Source organism: Mandrillus leucophaeus, unplaced genomic scaffold (assembly GCF_000951045.1).
Source record: "Mandrillus leucophaeus isolate KB7577 unplaced genomic scaffold, Mleu.le_1.0 Scaffold98, whole genome shotgun sequence".
NCBI lineage: Eukaryota > Metazoa > Chordata > Mammalia > Primates > Cercopithecidae > Mandrillus > Mandrillus leucophaeus.
Genome location: NW_012110696.1, coordinates 938,539 through 962,839, shown reverse-complemented (window position 1 = coordinate 962,839; position 24,301 = coordinate 938,539). Strand labels below are relative to the sequence as shown.

The 24,301-nt window shown below is 41.7% G+C and overlaps 1 protein-coding gene across 4 annotated transcripts in view; it reads right to left on the bottom strand.

Moving 5' to 3' along the window:
• Positions 1-24,301, bottom strand: part of LOC105532652 (HAUS augmin-like complex subunit 3) — a 191,743-nt gene that overhangs the window by 160,167 nt on the left and 7,275 nt on the right. Inside the window, exons 1-3 of one of the 4 annotated variants that reach the window (XM_011970855.1) lie at positions 21,097-21,289; positions 18,249-18,393; positions 940-1,019 (exon numbers count right to left, since the gene is read on the bottom strand). In XM_011970855.1, the coding sequence (XP_011826245.1) occupies positions 940-1,019; positions 18,249-18,393; positions 21,097-21,189 (318 nt within the window). In that variant the 5' untranslated portion in view covers positions 21,190-21,289. Of the gene's footprint in view, positions 1-939; positions 1,020-17,521; positions 21,313-24,301 lie in introns of those variants that run through there. The other 3 variants (XM_011970856.1, XM_011970858.1, XM_011970857.1) reach the window with 3 other exon arrangements.

Sequence of the window (24,301 nt, the reverse complement as noted above, 5' to 3'; positions counted from 1 at the left end):
CTCCATCTCCTGACCTCATGATCCGCCTGCCTCGGCCTCCCAAAGTGCTGGGATTACAGGTGTGAGCCACCGCGCCCGGCCACAACCTCTTCTTATATCTCCTCTCTAGCCCATGCCACATAACGCACCCATTGTGAATGTTATATCCCTACCTTTCTGAACTTCTATTATTTCCACTACCCAAAGTTCCAAGTTTTCTTCCCTTATCTGAAAATGTTCTCAATGTCCTGCCCCTACTCCCTTAAAGGTGGGGATCTTTTTATTTTTTATTTCTATTTTTTAGAGACTGCGTCTTGCTCTGTTGCCCAGGCTGGAGTGCTGTGGTGCAATCACAGCTCACTGCAGCCTCAAACTCCTTGGCTCAAGTGATCCTCCAGCCTCAGCCTCCTGAGTAGTTGGGACTACAGGAGCAGGCCACCATGCTCAGTTAATTTTTTTTTTTTTTGTATTATTTTTTGTAGAGACAGAGTCTCCTTATGGTGCCCAAGCTGGTCTCAAATTCCTGGCCTCAAGTGATCCACCCTGCTCAGCTTCCCAGTGTGCTAGGATTACCCGTGTGAGCCACTGCATCCAGCCTAGGTTGATCAACTCCTAATCATCCAATAGATCTCAACTCAGATATAATTTTCATACTTCAGAAAGACATCCCTGATTCTTCTCGTAAATACCCAGAAGGGCAAAATGAAATAGCACAAAACTGAGTTAGATGTCCTTCCTGTTGTCCCAGAGCACTCTGAACTTACTTCTCTCATGGTGCTTACTTGCCCCTCCCCACATCCAAATTAAACTATAAGCTCTTGGAGAGCAAGAACACCCTTCTTTTTTTTTTTTTTAGGTGTTGTATCTACAGTGCTTAGCACATAGTAGAACACTTAATAAGTATCTGTTGAACAAATGAGTGTTATCTGTTTAAAATTACTCATATTTGCAATGATTTACCTTTTTTTCTGGTGATCGATTCTTCCCATCTTCAAGTTGTACTGAATACTTAACACTGGACTTGTTTATCACTTCTGTAGCTTTTAAAAACAACAAAAAAAGAAACATGGGGCATTAAAGAAACACTAATATCTAAGTAACACAGTTAACACTGAAATAACCTCTATAATCATGCTTATTTATTCATTATTAACTTACTTAACACAATGTAATAAAATTCACAAGTAAAATGCTTAGTACCATTGCAATAAATATATATGTAAAGTACCTTCAAGTTAACTGAAGATAGCTCTATATAATCATAAAACATTTATTAAAAATCATTATTTGGGCCGGGCGCGGTGGCTCACGCCTGTAATCCCAGCACTTTGGGAGGCCAAGGTGGACAGATCACAAGGTCAGGAGATCCAGACCACGGTGAAACCCCGTCTCTACTAAAAAAAATACAAAAAATTAGCCGAGCGTGGTGGCGGGCGCCTGTAGTCCCAGCTACTCGGGAGGCTGAGGCTGGAGAATGGCGTGAACCCGGGAGGCGTAGCTTGCAGTGAGCCGAGATCGCTCCACTGCACTCCAGCCTGGATGACAGAGTGAGACTCCGTCTCAAAAAAAAAAAAAAAAAAAAAAAAAAATCATTATTTGGCATTTGCATTTGAATACGTGACTCTAAAAACCTAAGGTCAACATTTATAGAAACCTTAAAAGTATTATTAAAGGTTTAGGGAAATTCTTAAATTGAATACTGCAGTGGAGCAATTAAAGGTTCAGTAAAACATCATTAAAACAAACTTCTAATTTAGATTTTTGTTTTAATTTCAATAAGCCTGGGCTGAACAGTAAGTGACAGAACCAGGATCCAGTCCCAGGCAATATGATTTGGGAGTCTGTGCTCTTAACCGCTGTGACATATATTTCTTCTGCAGGAAAAATAACAACCTAGAAATGCAAATAGGGGAAAATATTCCACTTACAATATAAAAACATTATACTTAGAATAAATACAACAAAAACAGATACAAGGCTCTCAATGATGAAAATGCAAAGTCTTATTAAATGGCATAAAAAAAGATCTGTACAAATGAAAAGCCACAGCATTAGGATATATATCACAAAATGTTTAATTCTTCTAAATTTAAGGCAATTCCAACTGAAGACCCTACAGGGATATTTTAATTTAATAAATAATTTCAAAGTACAAAGAGACAAGAAATGTAAGCTTAGGCCAGGTGCGGTGACTCATGCCTGTAGTCCCAGCACTTTGGGAGGCCGAGGCGGGTACATCACCTGAGGTCAGAAGCTCAAAACCAGTTTGGCCAACATGGTGAAACTCCGCCTCTACTAAAAATACAAAAATTAGCCAGGTCCGTGGTGGCAAGCACCTGCAATCCCAGCTACTTGGGAGGCTGAGCCAGGAGAATTGCTTAAACCCGGGAGACAGAGGTTGCAGTGACCTGAGATCGCGCCACTGCGCTCAAACCTGGGTGATAGGGCAAGACTTCATCTTGGGGAAAAAAAAAAAAATGTAAGCTTAAAAAGAAAAAAAAAAGAGAGAGAGAAAAGACCTCTAGAACAGGACAGACAACCCAGACACTGATCCCAAGTCTTTATATACAACAAAGACAGTATTCCAATTCAATAGAAAAGGATAGATTAATTAATAGGGCTGGTACAACTAGCACCACATCAAAAAGAAAATAAATGCATTGGGAAAACTATTTGGAACAAAAATGACAAAGAGTTAATTGCTATATATACAACAAGTTCTCATACATTTACAAGATAAGACAAACAATTCAACAGAAAAATGAGCAAAGAATAGGAAGAGGCAATACACAAAACAGAAAACCCAAACAGGAAACGAATACAATACTCAGGGAAATGCAAATTAACTATAACTGAAAACGGAGGGGAAGAGGTAGTCTCGTGTATTGCTGGTAAAAATGTAAATAATTAGACTCTTTCTAGAAGGCAAACTGTCAAGACTTATTAAAATTAATAATGTGTACATCACTCTTGGGAATTGGGAGGAGTGGGTCACAGGGAGCTTAACATGGGCCTCTGGGAATGCTAGTGATGTTTCCTGAACTGGGTGTGGGTTTGTGAAATTTTGACCTAAACTTAACAGGATATGTGTGCTGCTTTTTATATATATATATACACACATACCCATATACACATATATATACACACACGTATCTATATATACCCCAGCCATATATATATAGGAGAGAGAGACAGTGTTCTTGTCTCAACAAAAACAGAAAATAATATCAATCATCTAACCAAATAATCTCACTCTTGGCTGTTTCACAGAAATATATGCAACAGTAAACAGGTTTAAACCAAAACGTTTATAGCAGTATTGCTCATTTTGGCAAAGGACTGAAAATAAAGTAGATACCAATCAGAAGAAAACTGAGGAATAAATTACATAATATCCACATCATGAAATATATAGCCACTAAAAAGAATGACCTTGTTAAAACATAGATTGCAGGGGGGGAAATGACTCCAGCTATAGTGATTGACTGAAGATGATGACCTCATTTTTAAAAATAATGACTAAATCTCCCCACTTATGTACATGAAGATGTTATGCACGTAACACTGGCACAGGTGGGGTCCCCTGGGAGACCACCTCTGTGATGAAGGCTTGCATTTGAAAAGGTGATTGGAGAGTGAAGGAGGCACAACCCAACCAAGGAAGAGGATGGCTAAGATGCAGTCACTCAAAGGTCTGCCCTGGGCTGAGCACAGTCCTGCAGAGGTGTCTCCCAATGGGTCAAGGCAACTGGGCTTTTATACCCCTGCACACACTAATCACTGGACCAGTCACTCCTGGGGAAGGGGTGGGCCCTTGAGCAAAGACGTTCTTTGCAGCCAGGCAATTGGGGAGGAGCTGTACCAGGAGCAGGGACAGTGCTTCAGTACTAAAGGGGCATATGGGCGCCACAGTGCTCGCTACAGTCCACACTGTGCTGCTCATAGCCACTTGCTTCAGAGATGTTCTGGGAGCAGCTCCTGCAGGATTCTGGTGGGCCTTTTCCTGGGGAAATTTAAACAGGGAAGGTACTGGGATGAACTACATCTTGTTGCTGCAGCTGGCCTTGAGGTTGCAAATTACATTCATCTCCCCGCTCTACTGCCCGTGCTAGGGTTCATCCTCACCCTTGCCTATCTCCTCTACTGCTCTAGGTGGCTTAGTTTACCTGATCAGGTAACCCAAACCCTCATCCCTGAGAGGTAAGCCCCTGGCCACCATGCCCTTCTCTGGCCATAGCCCCTGCATTTGCCATCAACTTTGGGCAGGGGACCATGAGGCGGCCAATCACATCACCTGGGTGCGTCTCTGCCCCCAGTGTGGTGCCAAGTGTGGTGGTAGCCAGGTGTGGTGGCAGTAACAGCTCTACCTCCACCTGATGCCCATGGTCACCCCAGAAGATGGAAATTACATTCCTTGCCAGCCAGTCTCTTGGCACGAGGAACTCGAAATAACCAGGCAGCAGCCAGAGCTGGAAATTAAATGACATTCTTCATTTGCCCCTGCTGGAAAGGTTTTCCCTTTGAGAGTCAAGACCTTTAAACCTTAAGAACCCAGAGGAGTGTGGGGGAGAAATACAGATTTCTAAGTGGGTCACTGGGAGTGATGAGTTTCACCTTTTGATTCCCAGATCCATTTATCACACAAACGAAGGACACTGCACTACGTACTGGTCAGTGATTTGCAGTGCAGACTGCACCCTGGAGGTGACTGCTTCATCGCAGGTGTCACCTCCAGGCTGCACACGAGGTGAGCTGTGCCTTCCACAGACCATCCTGCTGCTCCATCAGGCTGGCAGCTTCTTGGTGTGTGGCTGTGAGGGAGCCAGTGGGTCCCGTTCTCATGTGTCCACTGCTGCAGTTCCTTGGCTGTGTGCAGGATCCTGTGGATCAAACACTTTGTGAAACTTGAGTGATGGAGCTGACTCAATCCATGAGAACGGGAAAGGCAAACCCATGCCTATAACATGTGTTGGTTCCAGCCAAGATGAATCACTGTACCTTCTAGGGCACAGGGGGTTCAGTGTTGTCAAATGACTGTTTCCCTCCAAGGAAGGTGCAACTGGGGACTCAGTGTTTGGTCTTTGTTGTTGGAAGACTGGATGTTCAGCAGAGAAATAGGTAGGTCAGCGCTGGTGAGGGGGAGCCCCACGCTATGGGCCATGCCCAGCATCTACCCACCTCATGATTACCCCATGAGAGAGCCCAGTGTGCCAGCATGGGCACAGCAGATGGCAGAGGCTAGTAGATGTCAACTGGCCAAGTCATCCTATTAATGTGGTGGTTTAGTGTGTCCTCATGGGGAATGTTCTCGGGTGGGATGTACTTCATGTCTGTTCCCACAGATTCCTCCACATGCCTTACTCCAGGAAGCCCCTGATCTTCCAATCTTTCTTATTCCAGGTACCTGAGCAACCTGTCAAGCCACTAACCATTGCCCAAGAGTTCCAAATGTGTTAACACTGGGGCCACTTCTTCCACACCAAGTAGTCAAGGGTACCACCCAACGTTCTACCCATTGGGTTTCCCTTGAGCGCTGTCTTCCAGGGCTACCTAAATCAGGCTGTTCAGAGCCCACCCACCATGAACCAAGCTCGAACTTTTCCTGCCTCCATCAGCTGGTCTTAAAACTGCCCCCTTTAGAAGTACCAGTGCCAGCACCGATGATGTCATGGGTTCTGGGGCACACGAGAAGCTTGGTTGTGCCTGCTTGTACCTAGCACTAAATAAGCCACTTCCAATTTGCAATGGACAGCTGCACGCCCACCTCTCCATGGGTCTGACAGAACCAGCTCATGCTGGCAGTTCTGGCTCATGGTTACTTGATGTCACCATGGCCTCACACTCCATCTCTACCAGGGCCCAGTAGCATGATAGTTTTGTTTTTGAAAAATTTATAATTCTTTTCTGCAGATAGCATTGCCTTACTCCAGAGTTCTAGGAGGTCTGCATTGAGATTTTCCTGCTGGGGCTTTGCCTTAAGCCTCACATGGCATCTTTCCCCACTACAGATACCTCTAACATCACAAGGGCTGTTGGGTTGGAAGTCCAAGTAGCTGGGCCACTTACAGCCTAGGTCTCTTACAGGATGCTTTCTATGCAGTATTCCCAATGTAGAATATGCTGCCTCCACTCCCTAAACCCAGAGACGCCTATCAGGTGTTATGGTTCACTCTTAATGGTTAATGTGGTTAACCACGTTGCAGGATGACTCGACCAGTTGACATCTTCATTCTTAATGCTTCATTCTTAAAAATGCAGTAATTTTGCCAGGTGTTCACTTGTAGTCCCAGCTACTCGGGAGACTGAGGCAGATCACTTTGACCCCAAGAATTTGAGGACAGCCTGAGCAATATAGTGAGACCCAGTCTCTTGAAAAAAAAAAAAAAAAAAAAAGTGGTGGCCGGGCTCGGTGGCTCACGCCTGTAATCCCAGCACTTTGGGAGGCCAAGGCAGGCAGATCGCCTAAGGTCAGGAGTTCGAGACCAGCCTGACCTATCTCTACTAACAACAACAAAATAATTAGCCAGGCATGGTGGCGCATCCCCGTGATCCCAGCTACTTGGAAGGCTGAGGCAGGAGAATCGCTTGAACCTGGGGTACAGAGGTTGTGGTGAGCTGAGATTGCGCCATTGTACTCCAGCCTGGGCAACAAGAGTGAAACTCTGTCTCAAAAAAAAAAAAAAGAGGCACTAATTTGTCCTTTACTTGCAAGGGGATATCCTACCTATCCCTCAGACCACCAAACTTCCAAAAACTTCATGGTTGTGGTGGGTCCCAGAATATCTGTGGGCTTATCTCCCATGTGTTGGACAGCAAGACAGCTAACAAACTTGCCATTTCTTGCTTATGCTGATTGGCATGATATCATCAAAACAGTGGATGGCTGGATAACATAGCACTGGGGCAAGGTGCAAATTTATATTGTCCATTCAGAGTGAATATTTCTGCAGGGATGGAAAAGAATGTGTTCACCAAATCAATAATTCCATTTCATATACCTGAGGTCTTGTTAATTGCCTATGCCATGGCCGGGAGCCGTGGCTCATGCCTGTAATCCCAGCACTTTGGGAGGCCGAGGCGGTCGGATCACAAGATCAGGAGATCGAGACCATCCTGGCTAACACGGTGAAACCCCATCTCTACTAAAAATACAAAAAAGCCGGGCATGGTGGCGGGCACCTGTAGTCCCAGCTACTTGGGAGGCTGAGGCAGGAGAATGGTGTGAACCCGGAAGGCGGAGCTTGCAGTGAGCCGAGATCACGCCACTGCACTCCAGCCTGGGCGACACAGGGAGACTCCGTCTCAAAAAATAAAACGAAAAATAAAATTGCCTATGCCACATCCAGCCCACCAGCTGTCATTAGGGCTATAACTTGGTCAAAACTATTCGTGGTGTCAACTGTTATTCTCCAGGATCTGACTTCTATGAGCACCTACCTGGTGAATTAAATGAATATATGACAGGGACCACCCTGTGCCCTGAATCCTGTAGGTGTTTAAGGATGGCACTAACTTCTGCCATTTCTCCTGGGTTGCCATACTGCTATACTAATTCACTATCTTTGCTGGGAAGGCAGTTTCAGCATCATCCACTTGAGCTTACTCACTATGAGAGCTCTTATCCTCAGGCCAAGGAGCCAGTACCTGAGGGTTCCTCCAACAGTCTGTTCACTCCAAATAACATTTGGGGACTTGGAAAATGGCTTCAGAGTGAGCCCTCCCATTATGGTGTCATCTGAGCCAAGGTTCCATTTACTGCTTGAGTCCTCGTGCCTCTGACAGAGAAACCATGATGATACTTTAGGTCTCCAGGCATCAATATCATATGAATGTTTCAGTATCCCCCTCTCCCATGTATAAGTTCTCAGAGTAAATGGCCACAGGTTTCCCTGGGGGAAAGACAGGAGGAACAGCTGCCATATACACTTGCTATGGGGTTGCACAGTCCTTCCTCCTGGAGACCTGGCCTCTCCTTCAGTCAGTCAGTTCCAGGTCTGAAGTCACTTTATGAGAACTATGCCTACCCTGCTTCTGACAGACACCACCACCTGGCCTCTATGTCAGGATTCTGTCTCCCTCACTGTTATCAGCAGGCATCTCCTATTATCATCCCTGGTCTATAGAGGACACCACTGAGATTCTCAGTGAAGCCGATGCCCCCCACTCCCTCATCAGCTTTCATTATTGCTTCGGTAAATACAGCATCCAGAGCGCCCTTCTGCAGAACACTGTTACCTGCTGAGTTTCCCAGCCCTCCACAATATGGACATTCTAGCATGTCCACCTCTCCTGGCTTTTCATGCCTTCTTTTACCATCTGCCCTGGCAGTTCTAACATTTCTACTTCACTTAGTGTGAACCCTCTCCTACAAGGAACTAAAAGCCATCCTAGCAGTATGTTGGCACCACCTCTTGGAATCTTCATCGGGTTGTCAAATCCAGTGTCTCTGAAGTGATCCCGCATCAATAAACTTTCCCTTACCCAACCTTAGTTCCACCTGCCTTAATCCAGTACCCTCAGACCCAGCCCACCCATAGGTACTCTCCCAGGCCTGCATTTATGACCAGTTAGGTCCTGCAGTTCCTTGGGAGTAGAATCTCTTTTGTCCCTGTGCCAGTTATCAACATACTGCCTCTCAGCTACAAATTCACCCCTCATCACACTGCATGCCCCACAGAAAATACACCTCCTTTGCCACCTGGCACGATGTTAACCTCTGTCAGCAGAGGGTGCTACAGGGACGCTGCCAGAGAAGAGGCCTCTGGCTGCTGCGCTTTGCTTTCCTTTCTTCTTGCTCCTGCACCTCTTAGCCCGTGTACTAGACACCCATGAGCAGCCCCACTGGCCACTTTCCAGCTACTTCCACAGACATTCTAGCCAGCCCTTCAACAAGTTTCAGTCGATCCCTGTGGGCAGCTTCCTACTGAGTTTCACAGGCAGCCCTACCAACTTCTCAGTGAGTTCAGTGATACTCCATAGGTGGGTTCCCACTTGCCAGACTGACTCTAGCACGTCAGTCAACTTCTTGGCCACCCAGTGGGCTACATCCACAACCTCTGACAGTCTGAATCTCAGCCTTGCGGGGAGAGATTCTGCTAAATTTGTCCCTTCCTTCAGCACCCCACTTCAGCCCTAGGGGAGGAAGCTGCTCCCTGTGTCTGCTATTGCTGGATTCTTTAGAATTTTCTCTAAAGCTATTCCTGGTAGTAATTAGTAGTAATTAACTAGTAATTAGCTAGTTAGTAATGCCTTAAACATTCCCTGTTCAAATTACTCTATGGTTTCTGTCCCCTGACTGGACTGCAACAGGCCCAGTACTTTTTGGCTGGGTTATTTTGTGACTTAATGACCAGGAGAGGAGGAGGGGGCAGCAAAAAAGAAAAAGCCTGAACAATACATTTATGAATCTTTTCACAGTTCCATATGAAATGACATATGTATGCGTGTGTATAACTATACAAAAAGATCTGGGGAATTATGAACGTTGTTTGGTTTTTCTGTTTCTCCCTCCCCTCCCCAAAAACTTTTCCTAAAGTATTATAAAATAATGAGGGAGCATGTCTTATTTTTCAAGACAGAAGCTCTCCATTGTTCTCAAGCAAAGCTGTGGGGCGGCGGGAGCGCTCAGGGTGGGGCCATTTCTGCAGGTCTCAGAGGTATCTGATACTCAAGATTTATTTTTTAAATAAAATTTATTACAATTTATTATTTTTTTTGAAACAGGGTCTCATTCTGTTACCCAGGCTGGAGTGCAGTGGCACAATCTCAGCTCCCTGCAACCTCCACCTCCCAAACTCAAGCAACAATCCCCCTGCCTCAGCCATCCAAATAGCTGGGATTACAGCCACCCAGACAGCTGGGATTACGTGCCATCATGCCCCACTAATTTTTTGTAGAGATGGGTGTGAAAGGAAAATAAATCTTGGGAACCCCAAGTCACTAAGTTAAAGGGAAAAGTCAAGGTGGGAACTGCTTATGGCAAACATGCCTCCCCATTCTATTCAAAGTCAAATTCTATCCGAGGTTCACCTGAGACAAATGGGGATCTGATTGCTTCCTCTCCCCTATTGTTTATGTAAAAATACAGACTCAGTAAATTGTGTATTCAGTGGAAGGCTGATCAAACACTCAAAAGAATGCAACCTTTTGTCTCTTATCTACTTTTTGTTTTTGAAACAGAGTATATCATTTGAAACAGAGTCTCATTCCGTCTTCCAGGCTGGAGTGCAGTGGTGGCAATCTTGGCTCATTGCAACCTCCGTCTCCCAGTTCAAGCGATTCTCCCACTTCATCCTCCCAAGTAGTTGGGATTACAGGCACCTGTCACCATGCCCGGCTAATTTTCGATTTTTAGTAGAGACAGGGTTTCACCACATTGGCCAGTCTGGTCTTGAACTCCTGAACTCAAGGGATCCACCTGCCTTGGCCTCCCAAAATACTGGGATTACAGGGGTGAGCTATCACACCTGGCCCCTCTTATCTAATTCTAACCTGGAAGCCCCCACTTCACGTTGTCCTGCCTTACCAGACCGAACCAATTACGTCTTACACATATTGATGTCTCATGTCTTCCTAAAATGTATAAAAGCAAAGTACCCCCAACCACCTTGGGCACATGTCTCAGGATTTCCTAAGGCTGTCACAGGCATGTCCTTAACCTAGGCAAAATAAACTTTCTAAATTGAGACCTGCCTGATATTTTGCATTCACACGGGTTTCGCCATGTTGCCCAAGCTGGTCTGATACTCAAGATTTTTTTTTTTTTTCCTTGGCTCCCTGTGGTATTTCAATCAAGATTTAAATATACCAATCCAAAGGTTCTCATCCTGTATCTCAGGGTCTGCTGTCTCTTTCTTCAGATCAAGACCTTAATCTTGGCCAGGTGGGGGTGGCTCATGCCTGTAATCCCAGCACTTTGGTAGGCCAAGACAGATGTCTTGAGCCCAGGAATTCGAGACCAGACTGGGCCACATGGCGAAACCCCATGTGTACTTAAAAAACAAACAAACAAACAAAAAAGCTAACAGCGTGTGGTGGTGCGCACCTGTAGTCCCAGCTACTTGGGACAATCACCTGAGCCCTGGAGGCGGAGGTTAAAGTGAGCTGGATCGGGCCTCCAGCCTAGGTATCACCAAAAAAACAAAACAAAACAAAACAAAACAAAAAAACCCCTAGCACACCACCAGAGCTGAAAATTCAAGTTTCTCTGGAGCAATCAGGACTAAGTCTTGGGTCTATGGCTACAGGCTGTCTCTCTATAGGCTGCCCAGGAAGCCCTCTGGCTTTCACGTTTAGCCTTTAATTGCTTATCACCCACGGCCTTTTTTTGTATTTTTCCAAAGGATCTATTATTCCCAGCCACAGCCATCCAATTCTATTGTCTTCAACTGCCTCGTACTTCTCAGATGTGCAGTATTGTCTCAGCTGGTGCAGCTGCTCCCACTGGTAAGCCAGACAAACCCACCTTGAGCCAAAGTCTTCTCGCTCTTGCCAACCCAGGCTGGAGCGCAGTGGCGCGATCTTGGCTCACTGCAAGCTCCACCTCCTGGGTTCACGCCATTCTCCCGCCTCAGCCTCCAGAGTGGCTGGGACTACAGGCGCCCGCCACCTCGCCTGGCTATTTTTTTGTATTTTTAGTAGAGACGGGATTTCACTGTGTTAGCCAGTATGGTCTCTATCTCCTGACCTCGTTATCCGCCCGTCTCGGCCTCCCAAAGTGCTGGGATTACAGGTGTGAGCCACCGCGCTCAGCTGAGCCAAACTCCACTACTACCATTTGCATTCCACCCACAACTTGTGATGAGGTCATCAGTGCCAGCTCACCTGCGGGAGACCAAACTCTAAAATCACATGTCTACTTTCTCAGACAACAACTGCCACCAACTGTAGCAGATCAGGTTCCCTGAGACTGAGATTTGTCAGCAGAAAGTTTACTGGGGAGTGGCCTTGGAGATTAGAAGAATTGAGCCTGCAGAAGCTGAAATGTGATACATTGCAACAAATGCCTCAGCCAATGCTACCTGACGAGCCGGGTTGGCACAGATATATACAAGCTATAATTACAGTCATGTGGGGTATGTTCTGAGAAACGCATCATTAGGTGACTTCATTGTTATGAAAACATCACAGATCAAGGGTCCCCAACCCCTGAGTTGAGGACCAGTACCTGTCTGTAGTAGTAGGAACCAGGCCACACAGCAGGAGGTGAGCAGCAGGTGAGTGAGCGTTCCCACCTAAGCTCTGCCTCCTGTCAGATCAGCAGCAGCATTAGATTCTCATAGGAGCATGAACCCTACTGTGAACTGCACAAGCGAGGAATAGGTTGTGAGCTCCTTATGAGAATCTAATGCCTGATGATCTGAGGTGGAACAGTTTCATCCCGAAAGCATCCCCCCAACCCCTATGCCATGGAAAAACTGTCTTCCATGAAACCAGTCCCTGGTGCCAAAAGGTTGGGGACTGCTGTCATATGGTGAACTTACACAAACCTAGATGGCATAGCTTACTACAATCCTAGGCTGTATGGTCTAGCCTATAGCTCCTAGGCTACAAACCTGTACAGCATGTTACCGTACTGAATACTGTAGGCAACTGTAACACAACAGTAAGTACCTGTGTATCTAAACATAGGTAAAAATACAGTATAAAAGATTTTAAAATGGCACTTACGTAGGGCACTTACCATAAATGGAGCTTGCAGGACTGGCAGTTGCTCTGGGTGAATCAGTAAGTGGGGAGTGAGTATGAAACCTTAGTGCATTACTGTACACTACTGTAGACTTCACAAACACTATACACTTAGGACACACTAAATTTATTTTTAAAAATTTTCTTTCTTCAATAATAAAATCAACGTATTTTAACATTTTTTACTTTTTATACACTTTTAAATTTTTTGAACTTTTGAACTCTTTTATAACATTTACCTTAAGACAAAAACACATTGTACAGCTGAACACAAGTATTTTTTCTTCATATCTTGATTCCATAACCTTTTCTCTATTAAGATATTTCACTTTTAAAAAAAGTTCTAAACTTTCTTGCTTAAAACTAAGACACACACACACATTAGCCTAGGCCTACACAGGGTAAAAAGCATCAGTATCACCACCTTCTACTTCTGTATCTTGTCCCCCTGGAAGGTCTTCAGAGGCACTAACACATATGGAGCTGTCACTTCCTATGATAACAGTACCCTCTTCTGGATACCTCCTGAAGGACCTGCCTGGAGCTGTTTTACAATTAGCTTTTTTTCCATAAGTAAGAGTACACCCTAAAACAATGATAAAAAGTATATATACTATTGTAAATATATAAACCAGTAACATAGTCATGTTTTCAAGTACTATGTGCTACATATAATTGTATATACAATTATACATAGTACAGTACAGTGTAGTAGGCTATGCCATTTAGGTTTGTGTAAGTTGACGGTATGACATAGATATATACTATATACAGAGTGCTATACTTGTATACACCTGGTAGTGCAGTAGGTTTGTTTATGCCAGCATCACAACAAAAACATAATGTGGCCGGGCGCGGTGGCTCATGTCTGTAAACTCAGCACTTTGGGAGGCCAAGGCGGGCAGATCACCTGAGGTCAGGAGTTCAAGATCGGCTTGGCCAGCATGGTGAAACCCTGCCTCTACTAAAAATACAAAAATTAGCCAGGCGTGGTGGCGGGCGCCTGTAATGCCAGCTACTCAGGAGGCTGAGACAGGAGAATCACTTGAGCTGGGAGGTGGAGGTTGCAGTGAGCCGAGATCGCGCCATTGCACTCCAGCCTGGGTGACAAGAGTGAAACTGTCTCAGGGGAAAAAAAAAATGTAATGCATTGTGCCATGACAATAGGACGGCTAGGATGTCATTAGGAGACAGGAATTTTTCAGATCCATTATAATCTTATGGGAACACCAACATATGTGCAGTCTGTCATTGACCAAACATCATTCATTATGCAGTGCATGACTCTCCAGCCACAGAAGCTATAATCATAGAAAAAAATTAACAAAAATATAAAAGGCACATACTAAGTTGTTAACATAGGTTAACAATAAGGGAGAGGGTTCAACAAGCAAAAACGAACTTGAACCTTCTCACAATTTTATATTAAAATGATGTATGTATGCATGTATACAAATATGTAAAAAAAAATTTTAAGAAAATGTCTTTGGGAGGCTGAGGCAGTTGGATGGATCATTTGAGGTCAGGAGTTTAAAACCAACCTAACCAATATGGTGAAACCCCGTTTCTACTAAAAATACAAAAATTGGCCAGGCATGGTGGTGGGTGCCTGTAATCCCAGCTACTCAGGAGGTTGTGGCAGGAGAATCCCTTGAACCCAGGAAGGGGAGGTCACAGTGAGCTGAGATCGCACCACTGCATTACAGCTTGGGTGATGGAGTGAGAGTCTGTCTCAAAAAAAAAAAAAAAAAAAAAGAAAAGAAAATTGTGTGGAATTACAGATTTCAGTTTAAAAAAAAAAAAAACACGTGGCCGGGCGCGGTAGCTCATGCCTGTAATCCCAGCACTTTAGGAGGCCGAGGCGGGCAGATTACGAGGTCAGGAGATTGAGACCATCCTGGCTAACACAGTGAAACCCCGTCTCTACTAAAGAATACAAAAAATTAGCCGGGCATAGTGGCAAGTGCCTATAGTCCCAGCTACTCGAGAGGCTGAGGCAGGAGAATGGCGTGAACCCAAGAGGCGGAGGTTGCAGTGAGCCAAGATTGCGCCACTGCACTCCAGCCTGGCCGACAGAGCAAGACTCCATCTCAAAAAAAAAAACAAAAACATGTTTCCTAATGTATTACAAAGAGACTCCCCAAAAATGTTGTGGAAAAAATTTATAATACTAAAAAAAATAGTAGGACAGGCCTGTAATCCCAGCACTTTGAGAGGCTGAGGCAGGAGAATCATGTGAGCCCAGGAGTTTGAGACCAGTCTGGGCAACACAGCAAGACCTTGTCTCCACAAAAAAATAAAAAATTAGCCAGACACGGTGGCAAGTATTCCCAGCTACTTAGGAGGCTGAGGTGGGAGGATTGCTTGAATCTGGGAGGTTTAGGCTGCAATGAGCTGTGAACTCCAGCCTGGGCGACAGAGCAAGACCCTGTCTTGGAAAAAAAAAAAAAAAAAAGTAAGTTTACTTCTCTCTCATGTTCTGAGGTGAATGGTCTCAGTAGGTGGTATAGCGGTTTTCTAAAGTCACTCAGGGGCCCAGGATCCTTTAGCATGTTGTTCCACAATCCTCTAGGACACTGTTAGCATTTGCAGGGTTGGAGAAGAATCATTTCAGCTCTGACTGACGGGAAGCAAAGAGGCCAGAGAAGTAGGCAGGCTGTCTTGGAGCCTCCCTTGGAAATGGCACCTGCCTGAGCTCACAACGCACTGACAGGCACCTGGCAATTTGGTCAAACCTGACTGCAACAAGATTGAGCCATGTAGTGTAATTGTGTGCCTCAGAAAACAAGGATGGATTCAACGTGGTAAGAAATGAATAATCGCTGCCAAAAAGTTATCTGGAATAATATAAAATCCCCATGATTACGAAGTGGTTGCCATAAAAGGCAGGATAATTAATGACTACATTTGAGCACGGAGAGATTTTAATTGAGTAAATTTTAATTAAGTAAATTTTGAGGTGTTGGCAATCTAAGTGGTAGTTACATGGATATTCTCTTACATTAATTTAAGTTTTGCATTTTTAGTGTTTTTCATGATAAAGTGTTTTTAAATAAAGATCTATACTTGTTTCAAGAAGATATAACAGTCCAATCTTTACTGAAAGTGTATCTTGAGTCACCTCAGTCAGTCTAGCAGATAAGAAAATTAGACCCCAAAATGACAAGTATCACAGGTTTAAAACAGTTTGGTATGACTTAGTGTTTGTAAAAGTAAGTATTTGTAGTTTATTTCCATTAATTTCTGAGTTTAATTTTGGTTATTTATTTGGTAGGAAATAGGCTCATAGAAATGAAAGGCTAATTTACAATACTTTTCTTAGAATAATTTGACATAATAACAGCTCAGTATTTGACAAGAATCTAGAATCAATTAAAACTTTAGCTCTAGCATCACTCATCAATAATCCACCAGCAACTTTAATTTGGATTCAAATGATGAAGGAATAAAACTGGTGAGAATCTGTGGTGGAAAGACTCCAAGGTGGTCCTATGATCCCTGTCTCTTGGTATCATGTCCTCACGTAACTCCCCAACCCTCTGAGTGGGAATGGGACTATTGATTAGCTTCTAACCAACAGAATACACCAAAGGCAGCAGCATGTATGTGATCACATTATATAAAACTGTAATGTCAGTCTTGTTAGAGAGACTTTTGCTGGCTTAGAAAAAGTGAGCTGCCATACTGTAGGTTGCCCACAGAGAGGATCATATGACAGGAACTGGGGATACCTTCCACACACCAGCCAGTGAGAAACTGAGACCCGTGGTCTGAAAGTCTGTAAGAAAATGAATTCTGTCAACAACCATGTGAGTTTAGAAGAGAGTGCTTCCCCAACTGCAGCCTCAGGAGAGACAACAGCCCTGGCTGATACCTGGAGTCCACCCTTGCAGAGGACCTAGCAGAGTCAGGTCCAGGCTCCTGATGCACAGAAACTGTACAACAATAATTGTGTTGTTTTAAGCCAGTAAGTTTGTAGTAATAATGTTATACAGCAATAGAAAATATAAAATCCTCATGAGAATTCCACTATTTTTCCAAATCCAAGAGAGAAAAGTAGTATCATATATTTTTCTTTTATCTTCTCAATAACCTTAACAAACAAAAGTCAGAATTTTAACAGGGTATTTTATTTTCAGAGATGGGATCTTGCTACGTTGCCTAGGCTGGACTCGAACGCCTAGGCTCAAGTGATCATCCCAGGCATTAACAAGGTATTTTAGGACAACAATAAGAGCTGATATGAGATGGACTGTCATAAATTTTTCATCAGAGCCTCATATTATAGCTGTCAGACGCATTCCATTATTCTTACCAGTTTTTGAAGGGGAGTATATTTCCACCTCTGTCAAGTATACACCACTCTATTATTCAAAAAAATATGGAATAATAAATGTGATTATGATAGTGTCTTACACTATCAATTGCTAGGCATGTAATTCGCACTTAAAAATTCTTACCAGTTTATTAGTGACTTTTACTATAATCAAGTATATAAGCAACAGCTGCCTGAATATGAATGGATCAAAACGTTAAGTGCAACTGTATCTTAATCAAGAAGCTGTGTTTATAAGAGCTTTTGTGCTAATATTCGGCACTATTCTCAATTATTTCAATTCAATTTCATTTCTCAATTATATCTCACACACTTATACCTTATTTTGTAGAAGGAGAAACTAATCACAAATTATTGACCCAGACTTGCAAATTTAAAATAAAAACTGTTTTGCTAGTAGCAAAAAAAAAGACAACAAAAAACAAAACAAAACAAAAAAACACCAAAAACCCTGGTGTTACAAACATTTCAGTGACATTTGTGAGCATATCATTGCTTTTACTATTTTTTTTTTTTTTTGAGACAGTCTCGCTCTGTCACCCAGGCTGGAGATCTCAGCTCACTGCAAGCTCTGTCTCCTGGGTTCATGCCATTTTCCTGCCTCAGCCTCCCAAGTAGCTGGGACTACAGGTGCCCACCACCACGCCAGGCTAATTTTTTGTATTTTTAGTAGAGACAGGTTTTCACTGTGTTAGCCAGGATGGTCTCGATCTCCTGACCTCATGATCCGCCTGCCTTGGCCTCCCAAAGTGTCAGGATTACAGGCGTAAGTCACCGCGCCCGGCCCCACTGCTTTTACTATTATACCACGTCATAAACCCATATACACTGATCCAATAATCCTTGCCACCTAAGAGTTTACATTTCTATAGAAGTATAATACACATATTGTCAAAAACATATCTCTTGTTCACCACACACAACAGCAAATACTATGTACAGGTTTGATGACCTGAGAACCAAGATTAAAGCATCTCTTTCAAAGATACTGAAATACCTGATCCAGATTCTAGGGGAATGTTTGACAGAAATACCTGGAATAAGGAAGAGAGTGTTACATTTTTAAAGCAATGAAGGTTAAGGGAACATGAAAGTTAGCAAGCAGAAGCTCAATCGGCACTGAGTGTAGAAAGGCGCAGAAGCTGGGCTTCATCTGTCTACATGCGTTCGATTTTCAATTCTTAGTCTTTAGAACAACTAACATTTAAAGTATCAAGAGAGAGAAAGGTTCATAAAAATTACTTACTCTCTGTACTCTTTCCCCAAGTCTTAGAATCCACTAAATCACCTGAATGCATAGCAGACATAATCTTCTGAGCAACAGTGGAGAGCGGTGTATTACAGAGATCAAAGCCTACCCATGCCTCATAATTTTCCATTTTCACAAAATCCTAAATGTAAGATTAACATAAGGTAAATCCCATATATTAATTCTAAGACTTTAAAACAGGAAATACAATTATTTTGAAAAATTTATATACCAAGACTTTCATTTAAAATGTCTATATTCATAACCATAGAAAATAGGCATCAATCATCCAATAATACGGATAGAAAGAAAAAAGCAAAATAGCTAGAGGCTCAATCCAGGTATCATAGTAAATAGATAAAGAACTTATTTTCTAGGTAACCAATTTAGAAGCAAGCGATCTACTCAAATACTTCCTGAAGTTTGAAAAATAATATTAAATCTCCAAATAGCCTCACGCCTGTAATCCCTGCACTTTGGTAGGCCGAGGCAGATGGATCACCTGAGGCCAGGAGTTCGAGATCAACTTGGCCAACATGATGAAATCCCATCTCTACTAAAAATACGAAAAATTAACCGGGCATGGTGGCGCCTGTAATCCCAGCTACTCAGGAGGCCTGAGGCAGGAGAACCACTTGAACCCAGGAGGCGGAGGCTGCAGTGAGCTGAGATCACACCACTGTACTCCAGCCTGGGCAACAAGAGTGAAACTCCATCTCAAAAAATAAAAACAAAACAAAATAAATCTTCAAATAAACATATCTAGTAACACAATGATTATAACTAACTTCAGTAATTATGGCAGACACACAACTACCATCCCTGCCTTGATCAGTCCTGCTGGTCCCCTGGCCTGAGCAAGCGAAAGTTTGGGTGGGGACAGTATAAACCAAGCATCTAGGCAGGGGCATGGTGGCTTACACCTGTAATGCCAGCATTCTGGAAGGCCAAGGCGGGTAGATCACTTGAGGTCAGGAGTTTGAGACCAGCCTGACCAACATGGTGAAACCCCGTCTCTACTGAAAATACAAAAATTAGCCAGGTGCAGTGGTGCACGCCTACAATCCCATCTACTCAGGAGGCTGAAGCAGGAGAATCACTTGAACCTGGGAGGCAGAGGTTGCAGTGAGCTGAGATCGTTCCACTCAACTCCAGCCTGGGTGACAGAGTTAGACTCTGTCTCAAAAAATTAATTAACAAATTAAATAAATCAAGCGTCTGGCCACACATCTAAATATCTGACACTAATTTAAAGAGAATTTGCTACCATAAACCAGGAAACCAGATGACATATTTTCCACATTATTGGAGAAAAGAAAAATTTTAAGTAAACTCTCTATCCCAAGACAGAATAGAAAAAAATATATACAACAAAAATGTTGCTCAGGTGATATGGAGCTGATAGCAAAATTGTAAACAAAATTTATTGCTACAAAATTAAGGTTTACATAACATTTTAAATAACAAACACAATAACTGGAAAATATTTTTGTTCGATGGGTTTCAAAAATTAAGAGGGTTCATCTGTCATCCAGGTATGCCTGTTTTCTGATGGTTATAGCTAAAAAATTCCACGAAGACCACCCAAAACATGTAGTTTTTAGATTGGCACTCCATATTACAAACAGGTGAGGAATATTCTTAAAGGTATTCCTACAAAGCTCACAAGGTATTTGTCATAGGCCACGTATAAATTAGGCACTCAAGAAGCATCTGATGTAGTAACAGATGAGCTATTTCAAATTATTTTAGACCAACCCTTATTTTCTGGTTGCCCAAATACCATTATTAAATATAATTAAACATTTTTGCTCTTAAACTGATTAAAATAGTATCATACATCTTTTGAACAACCACTTTTACAGAATTTTGAAATTCAAATTTCATTTGAAAGTCATTTATGATGTGTAAGTCACATTAAAGTCAAAGCACTGCTGAGTTGTCTTGTAGAAAACTTTGAGTCCCCAGAATTCAGACTCTAAAATGAATGATGGCCAAGGAAGTCCTAATACTCTGCGGTACAAGTAGGGACATTAAAACAGTCTAAAGGTCCATAGCAGGGAATTATGGAGTAATACAATTTGAGCAGCAAAATTTTATCTGACAATCAAACACGAGGGGACCTAGCTATTTCACATATTAAGGTCTATAGATTTAAAAATGCTGACTAGAAGTTCTACACATTTTAAAATATTTAATAGTGGCTGAGCGTGGTGGCTCACGCTTGTAATTCCAGCACTTTGAGAGGCCGAGGAGAGGGGATCATGAGGTCAGTAGATGGAGACCATCCTGGCCAACATGGTGAAACCCCATTTCTACTAAAAATACAAAAAATTAGCTAGGCGTGGCAGTGCGCGCCTGTAGTCCCAGCTACCCGGGAGGCTGAGGCAGGAGAATTGCTTGAACTTGGGAGGTGGAGGTTGCAGTGAGCCAAGATCGCGCCACTGCATTCCAGCCTGGAGACAGAGTGAGACTCCATCTCAAAAAAAAAAAAAAAAAAAAAAATTTAACAGCAGAAAATTTCTATTTCTAAAAAGAAAGTAAAGGAGAGAGATAACTATATTTAAAAATATTTGCATTATGTAATAATGCTTTTTCCCAGTGAGTAAAAAATTACCAGGACTAAGTACCACTAACATGCTCAAGTCATAAAAAGCACTGGTACTCTGAATGTACCACATGAGAAAAAAGCCAAATTAATACTTGAATTCATCAAATGAAATGTCCCATTGACCTCAAATTTTAAAAATTTAGTAGTGTTTATTATACAGTCTCCTCCTAATAAATAAAAGAGCACATGTAATAAAGATTCAGTTTCCAGTAATTTTCAATCTTCAAGACTAACAGCCTTAATCTTTGATTGAGTTTCTAAATTCTCCACAATATCTTTCAGATAATCTTCATCTTTTAAAAAATATACATATAATTCTCTTTCCATTTGATGTAATTTATTATTTGCCAAAGTTTTTCTTTTTGTCTTCACATCAGCAAGAATATCAGTGAGGAGATGATTTAGCTTATTCAGTTGAGATTCAACTTGATGAAACTGCTCTGTTAACTCCTAAAAAAAGGAAAATAAAAATAAAAATTCAAACACTTTTTTCCTAACACCAATTATAAAATTAAAGTATAATTTACATGGAAAGACTTTAAATGACTTAATAACTTCCCACAATTTTAGCAATAAATAAGCCTCAATTTAAAATCCATAATAGGTTTAATATAAATTCTAAGTAAGATTAATTGCAACAGTTTCTGATAGGTAATTTTAAGTGATTCAAAGGAAACTCTTCCTGAAGAGTACTTGATATGTACGCTGTTCTGTGCATTCATATATTCAACAAATACTATTGTGCCAAGTACTGTTTTAGAGATTACTGATACAAGAATGAATAAAATCTCCCTCATGGAGCTTATATTCTGCTTAATTAGTCAAACCTTGTTTTAGCTTATTCTCTGTTTATTCTAGACAGAAAGTACAGAGAAAGTTGAAATGAAGACCAATAAAAGAGAATTATCTCAACACAAATCTCCATTTTTCATTTTTTCTTATCTTACCAAATGGAATTACATGACATTCCACGAAAATTATGCTGACTAATCATGTAATTTTCCTGCTCAAGAATCTAGACATGCCGACCCTTCACATTTATTATTATAAATTCAAAATCCTTAGTGTCTAGCATTTAAACTAGATTAACAAGTTTTCATAGCTTTCTAATCAAGCACTCTACTTACAAATTTTAGCCAGTATCACCAAAGAGGTTCTCAGAAAAATCTGTTGCTCTATAACTACCCTCAATTTTCTACAGCTTCTAGGCATGGTCCACAAGCATAATTATCTGAGGTACTTGTTATGAATACAGATTCCTGTACCCCCTACTAGATTAAATTACTTAATCTCTCTCTACAGAGCTAGGAACCTTCATTTTGATATGCTCCCTGATGATTCTAATGTACAAGTTCAAGAATGACTACCTAAGACCTGTCATAAATGCCAATTCACAGAGCAGTACTTCTTAAAATACATATTTTTGAAAATCAAGTAATTTCAACATTATATCTACATTTAGTGATCTCCTCTAAGACAAACTTGATATACTGAGAAACAACAATCTCATCTTTACCTTCAATTAAATACTAAAGATCATACAGTTGCTAAAATATTGCTACAGAGACTGAAGTTCAGCTTCATTAATAATAGAAACACAAGTTAAAATTGATACAGCATTTTACATCACATTGAGCTAGGGAAAAATGCTAATGATACCTACTGATAAGATTAGAGTGAAATTACCATATTTTAGTGATTCTTGGATGCATTTTTTTTCACATTTTAACATATCTGAAATGAAGATGCATCTTAATCAAGAACATCACATGACTGTTTCTGGCCAGGTACTCTTAAGAAATACTTTCTCATCAACATTCTTGATATACAGTGTGGAAAATTACAGACAACTCTGAGTCCAAAAATAACTTAGAAGAATTGAACATTGAAATATGATGCTTTAGAACTACCCTAACCATTTAAATTGACTTATTTTTTTTCCTTTTAACATATGTCCAAGAGTGGTATGATAAAAATCTATGTCTACCTACACATAGGTAGGTAAAAGATCTTTTCTACTAAGTATGAAAAACAAAAATTCTTAATAAGAAAACATTGTGTCGCTTTAACTAAGAGTGTTTTTTTAGCAATTCATAAAATGATGGTGTGCCAAATGATCAATGGTGTCTAGTGGACGCTTAAATAGTGCTGGTAACATTATAAACTCCTTTAAAAGGCAATCTGGCAGTATCAAAGGCAAAAAAAGTGTATATACCACCCCGGCACAAAAAACCCCAACGATCCTATTTCTAAGAATTTATCCAGATGGAAGTATCCAACAACAAAAAGCTATATACACAAAGATATACATGATATTGTTCAAGAGCAAATAAAAGAAAAAAATGAAGACTATCAAAATGCCCAATAACAATAACCAGCTACAAAATTAATGGCATAGTAATTAAATCAAGACAGTATAGTTAAAAGTTAAGAAAACTTTAGAGAGTAAAAATGTTTATTTCATCATGCTAAGTAAAAACAAAACTATGGTCTTTGCTGAGGGTCTTTAGAAGTTAGCACCACGGCAGAAGACATGAAGGTCAAAATTAAGAACTACAGGACTGTCCCATTTGACAGCCACTTTGTCAACTAGAACCAGAACATGAACTGCTGGCAGAACTACCTGGACTTCTACCACTCCAAGAAGGCAATGACTGCTAAAGGGGGTGATGTCTCTGTGTGCAAATAGTACTGGCATGTGTAGAAGTCCCTCTGCCCCATATCCTTGGTCTTGACCTGGGACAAAGGCACGCTTCCTGGGGAAATCTGAACTGGCTCCACCCCACCTTTCCTCTGTTTTCCATCCTTCTCCCAGGGTGGTAGAGGGGGACCTAGGTACATGATGATCCCTACCCTGGGTCCGTGAATCAGGACTTAACTAATAATAAAAACTTAATGGAAAAGTGTAAAGAAAACTATATGCCTTACAATTACTAAGAAAAAGAAAAATGACACAGGAATATTAATATTAGACAAAAGAATATTAAGACAAAAAGCATCACAGGAATAGTCATTATGTAATGCTAAATGCTTTAATTCACTGCAATTTAAAACGATCAGGATATTCACTGTGATTTTAAACCTAGATATAACTTATAAAACAGACTCAAAATACATAGAGAAAAAAATGATATACAACTACATGGAGAAATTTTCTTCTTTTTTGAGACCGAGTCTTGCTCTGTCACCCATGAAGCAGTGCAGAGGCACGATCTCGGCTCACTGAAACCTTTGCCTCCCGGGTTCAAGCAATTCTCCTGCGTCAGCCTCCCAAGTAGCTGGGATTACAGTTGTCCGCCACCACGCCCAGCTAATTTTTGTATTTTTTTTTAATTTTTTTTTTTTTTGAGAGGGAGTCTCGCTCTGTCGCCCAGGCTGGAGTGCAGTGGCCGGATCTCAGCTCACTGCAAGCTCCGCCTCCCGGGTTTACGCCATTCTC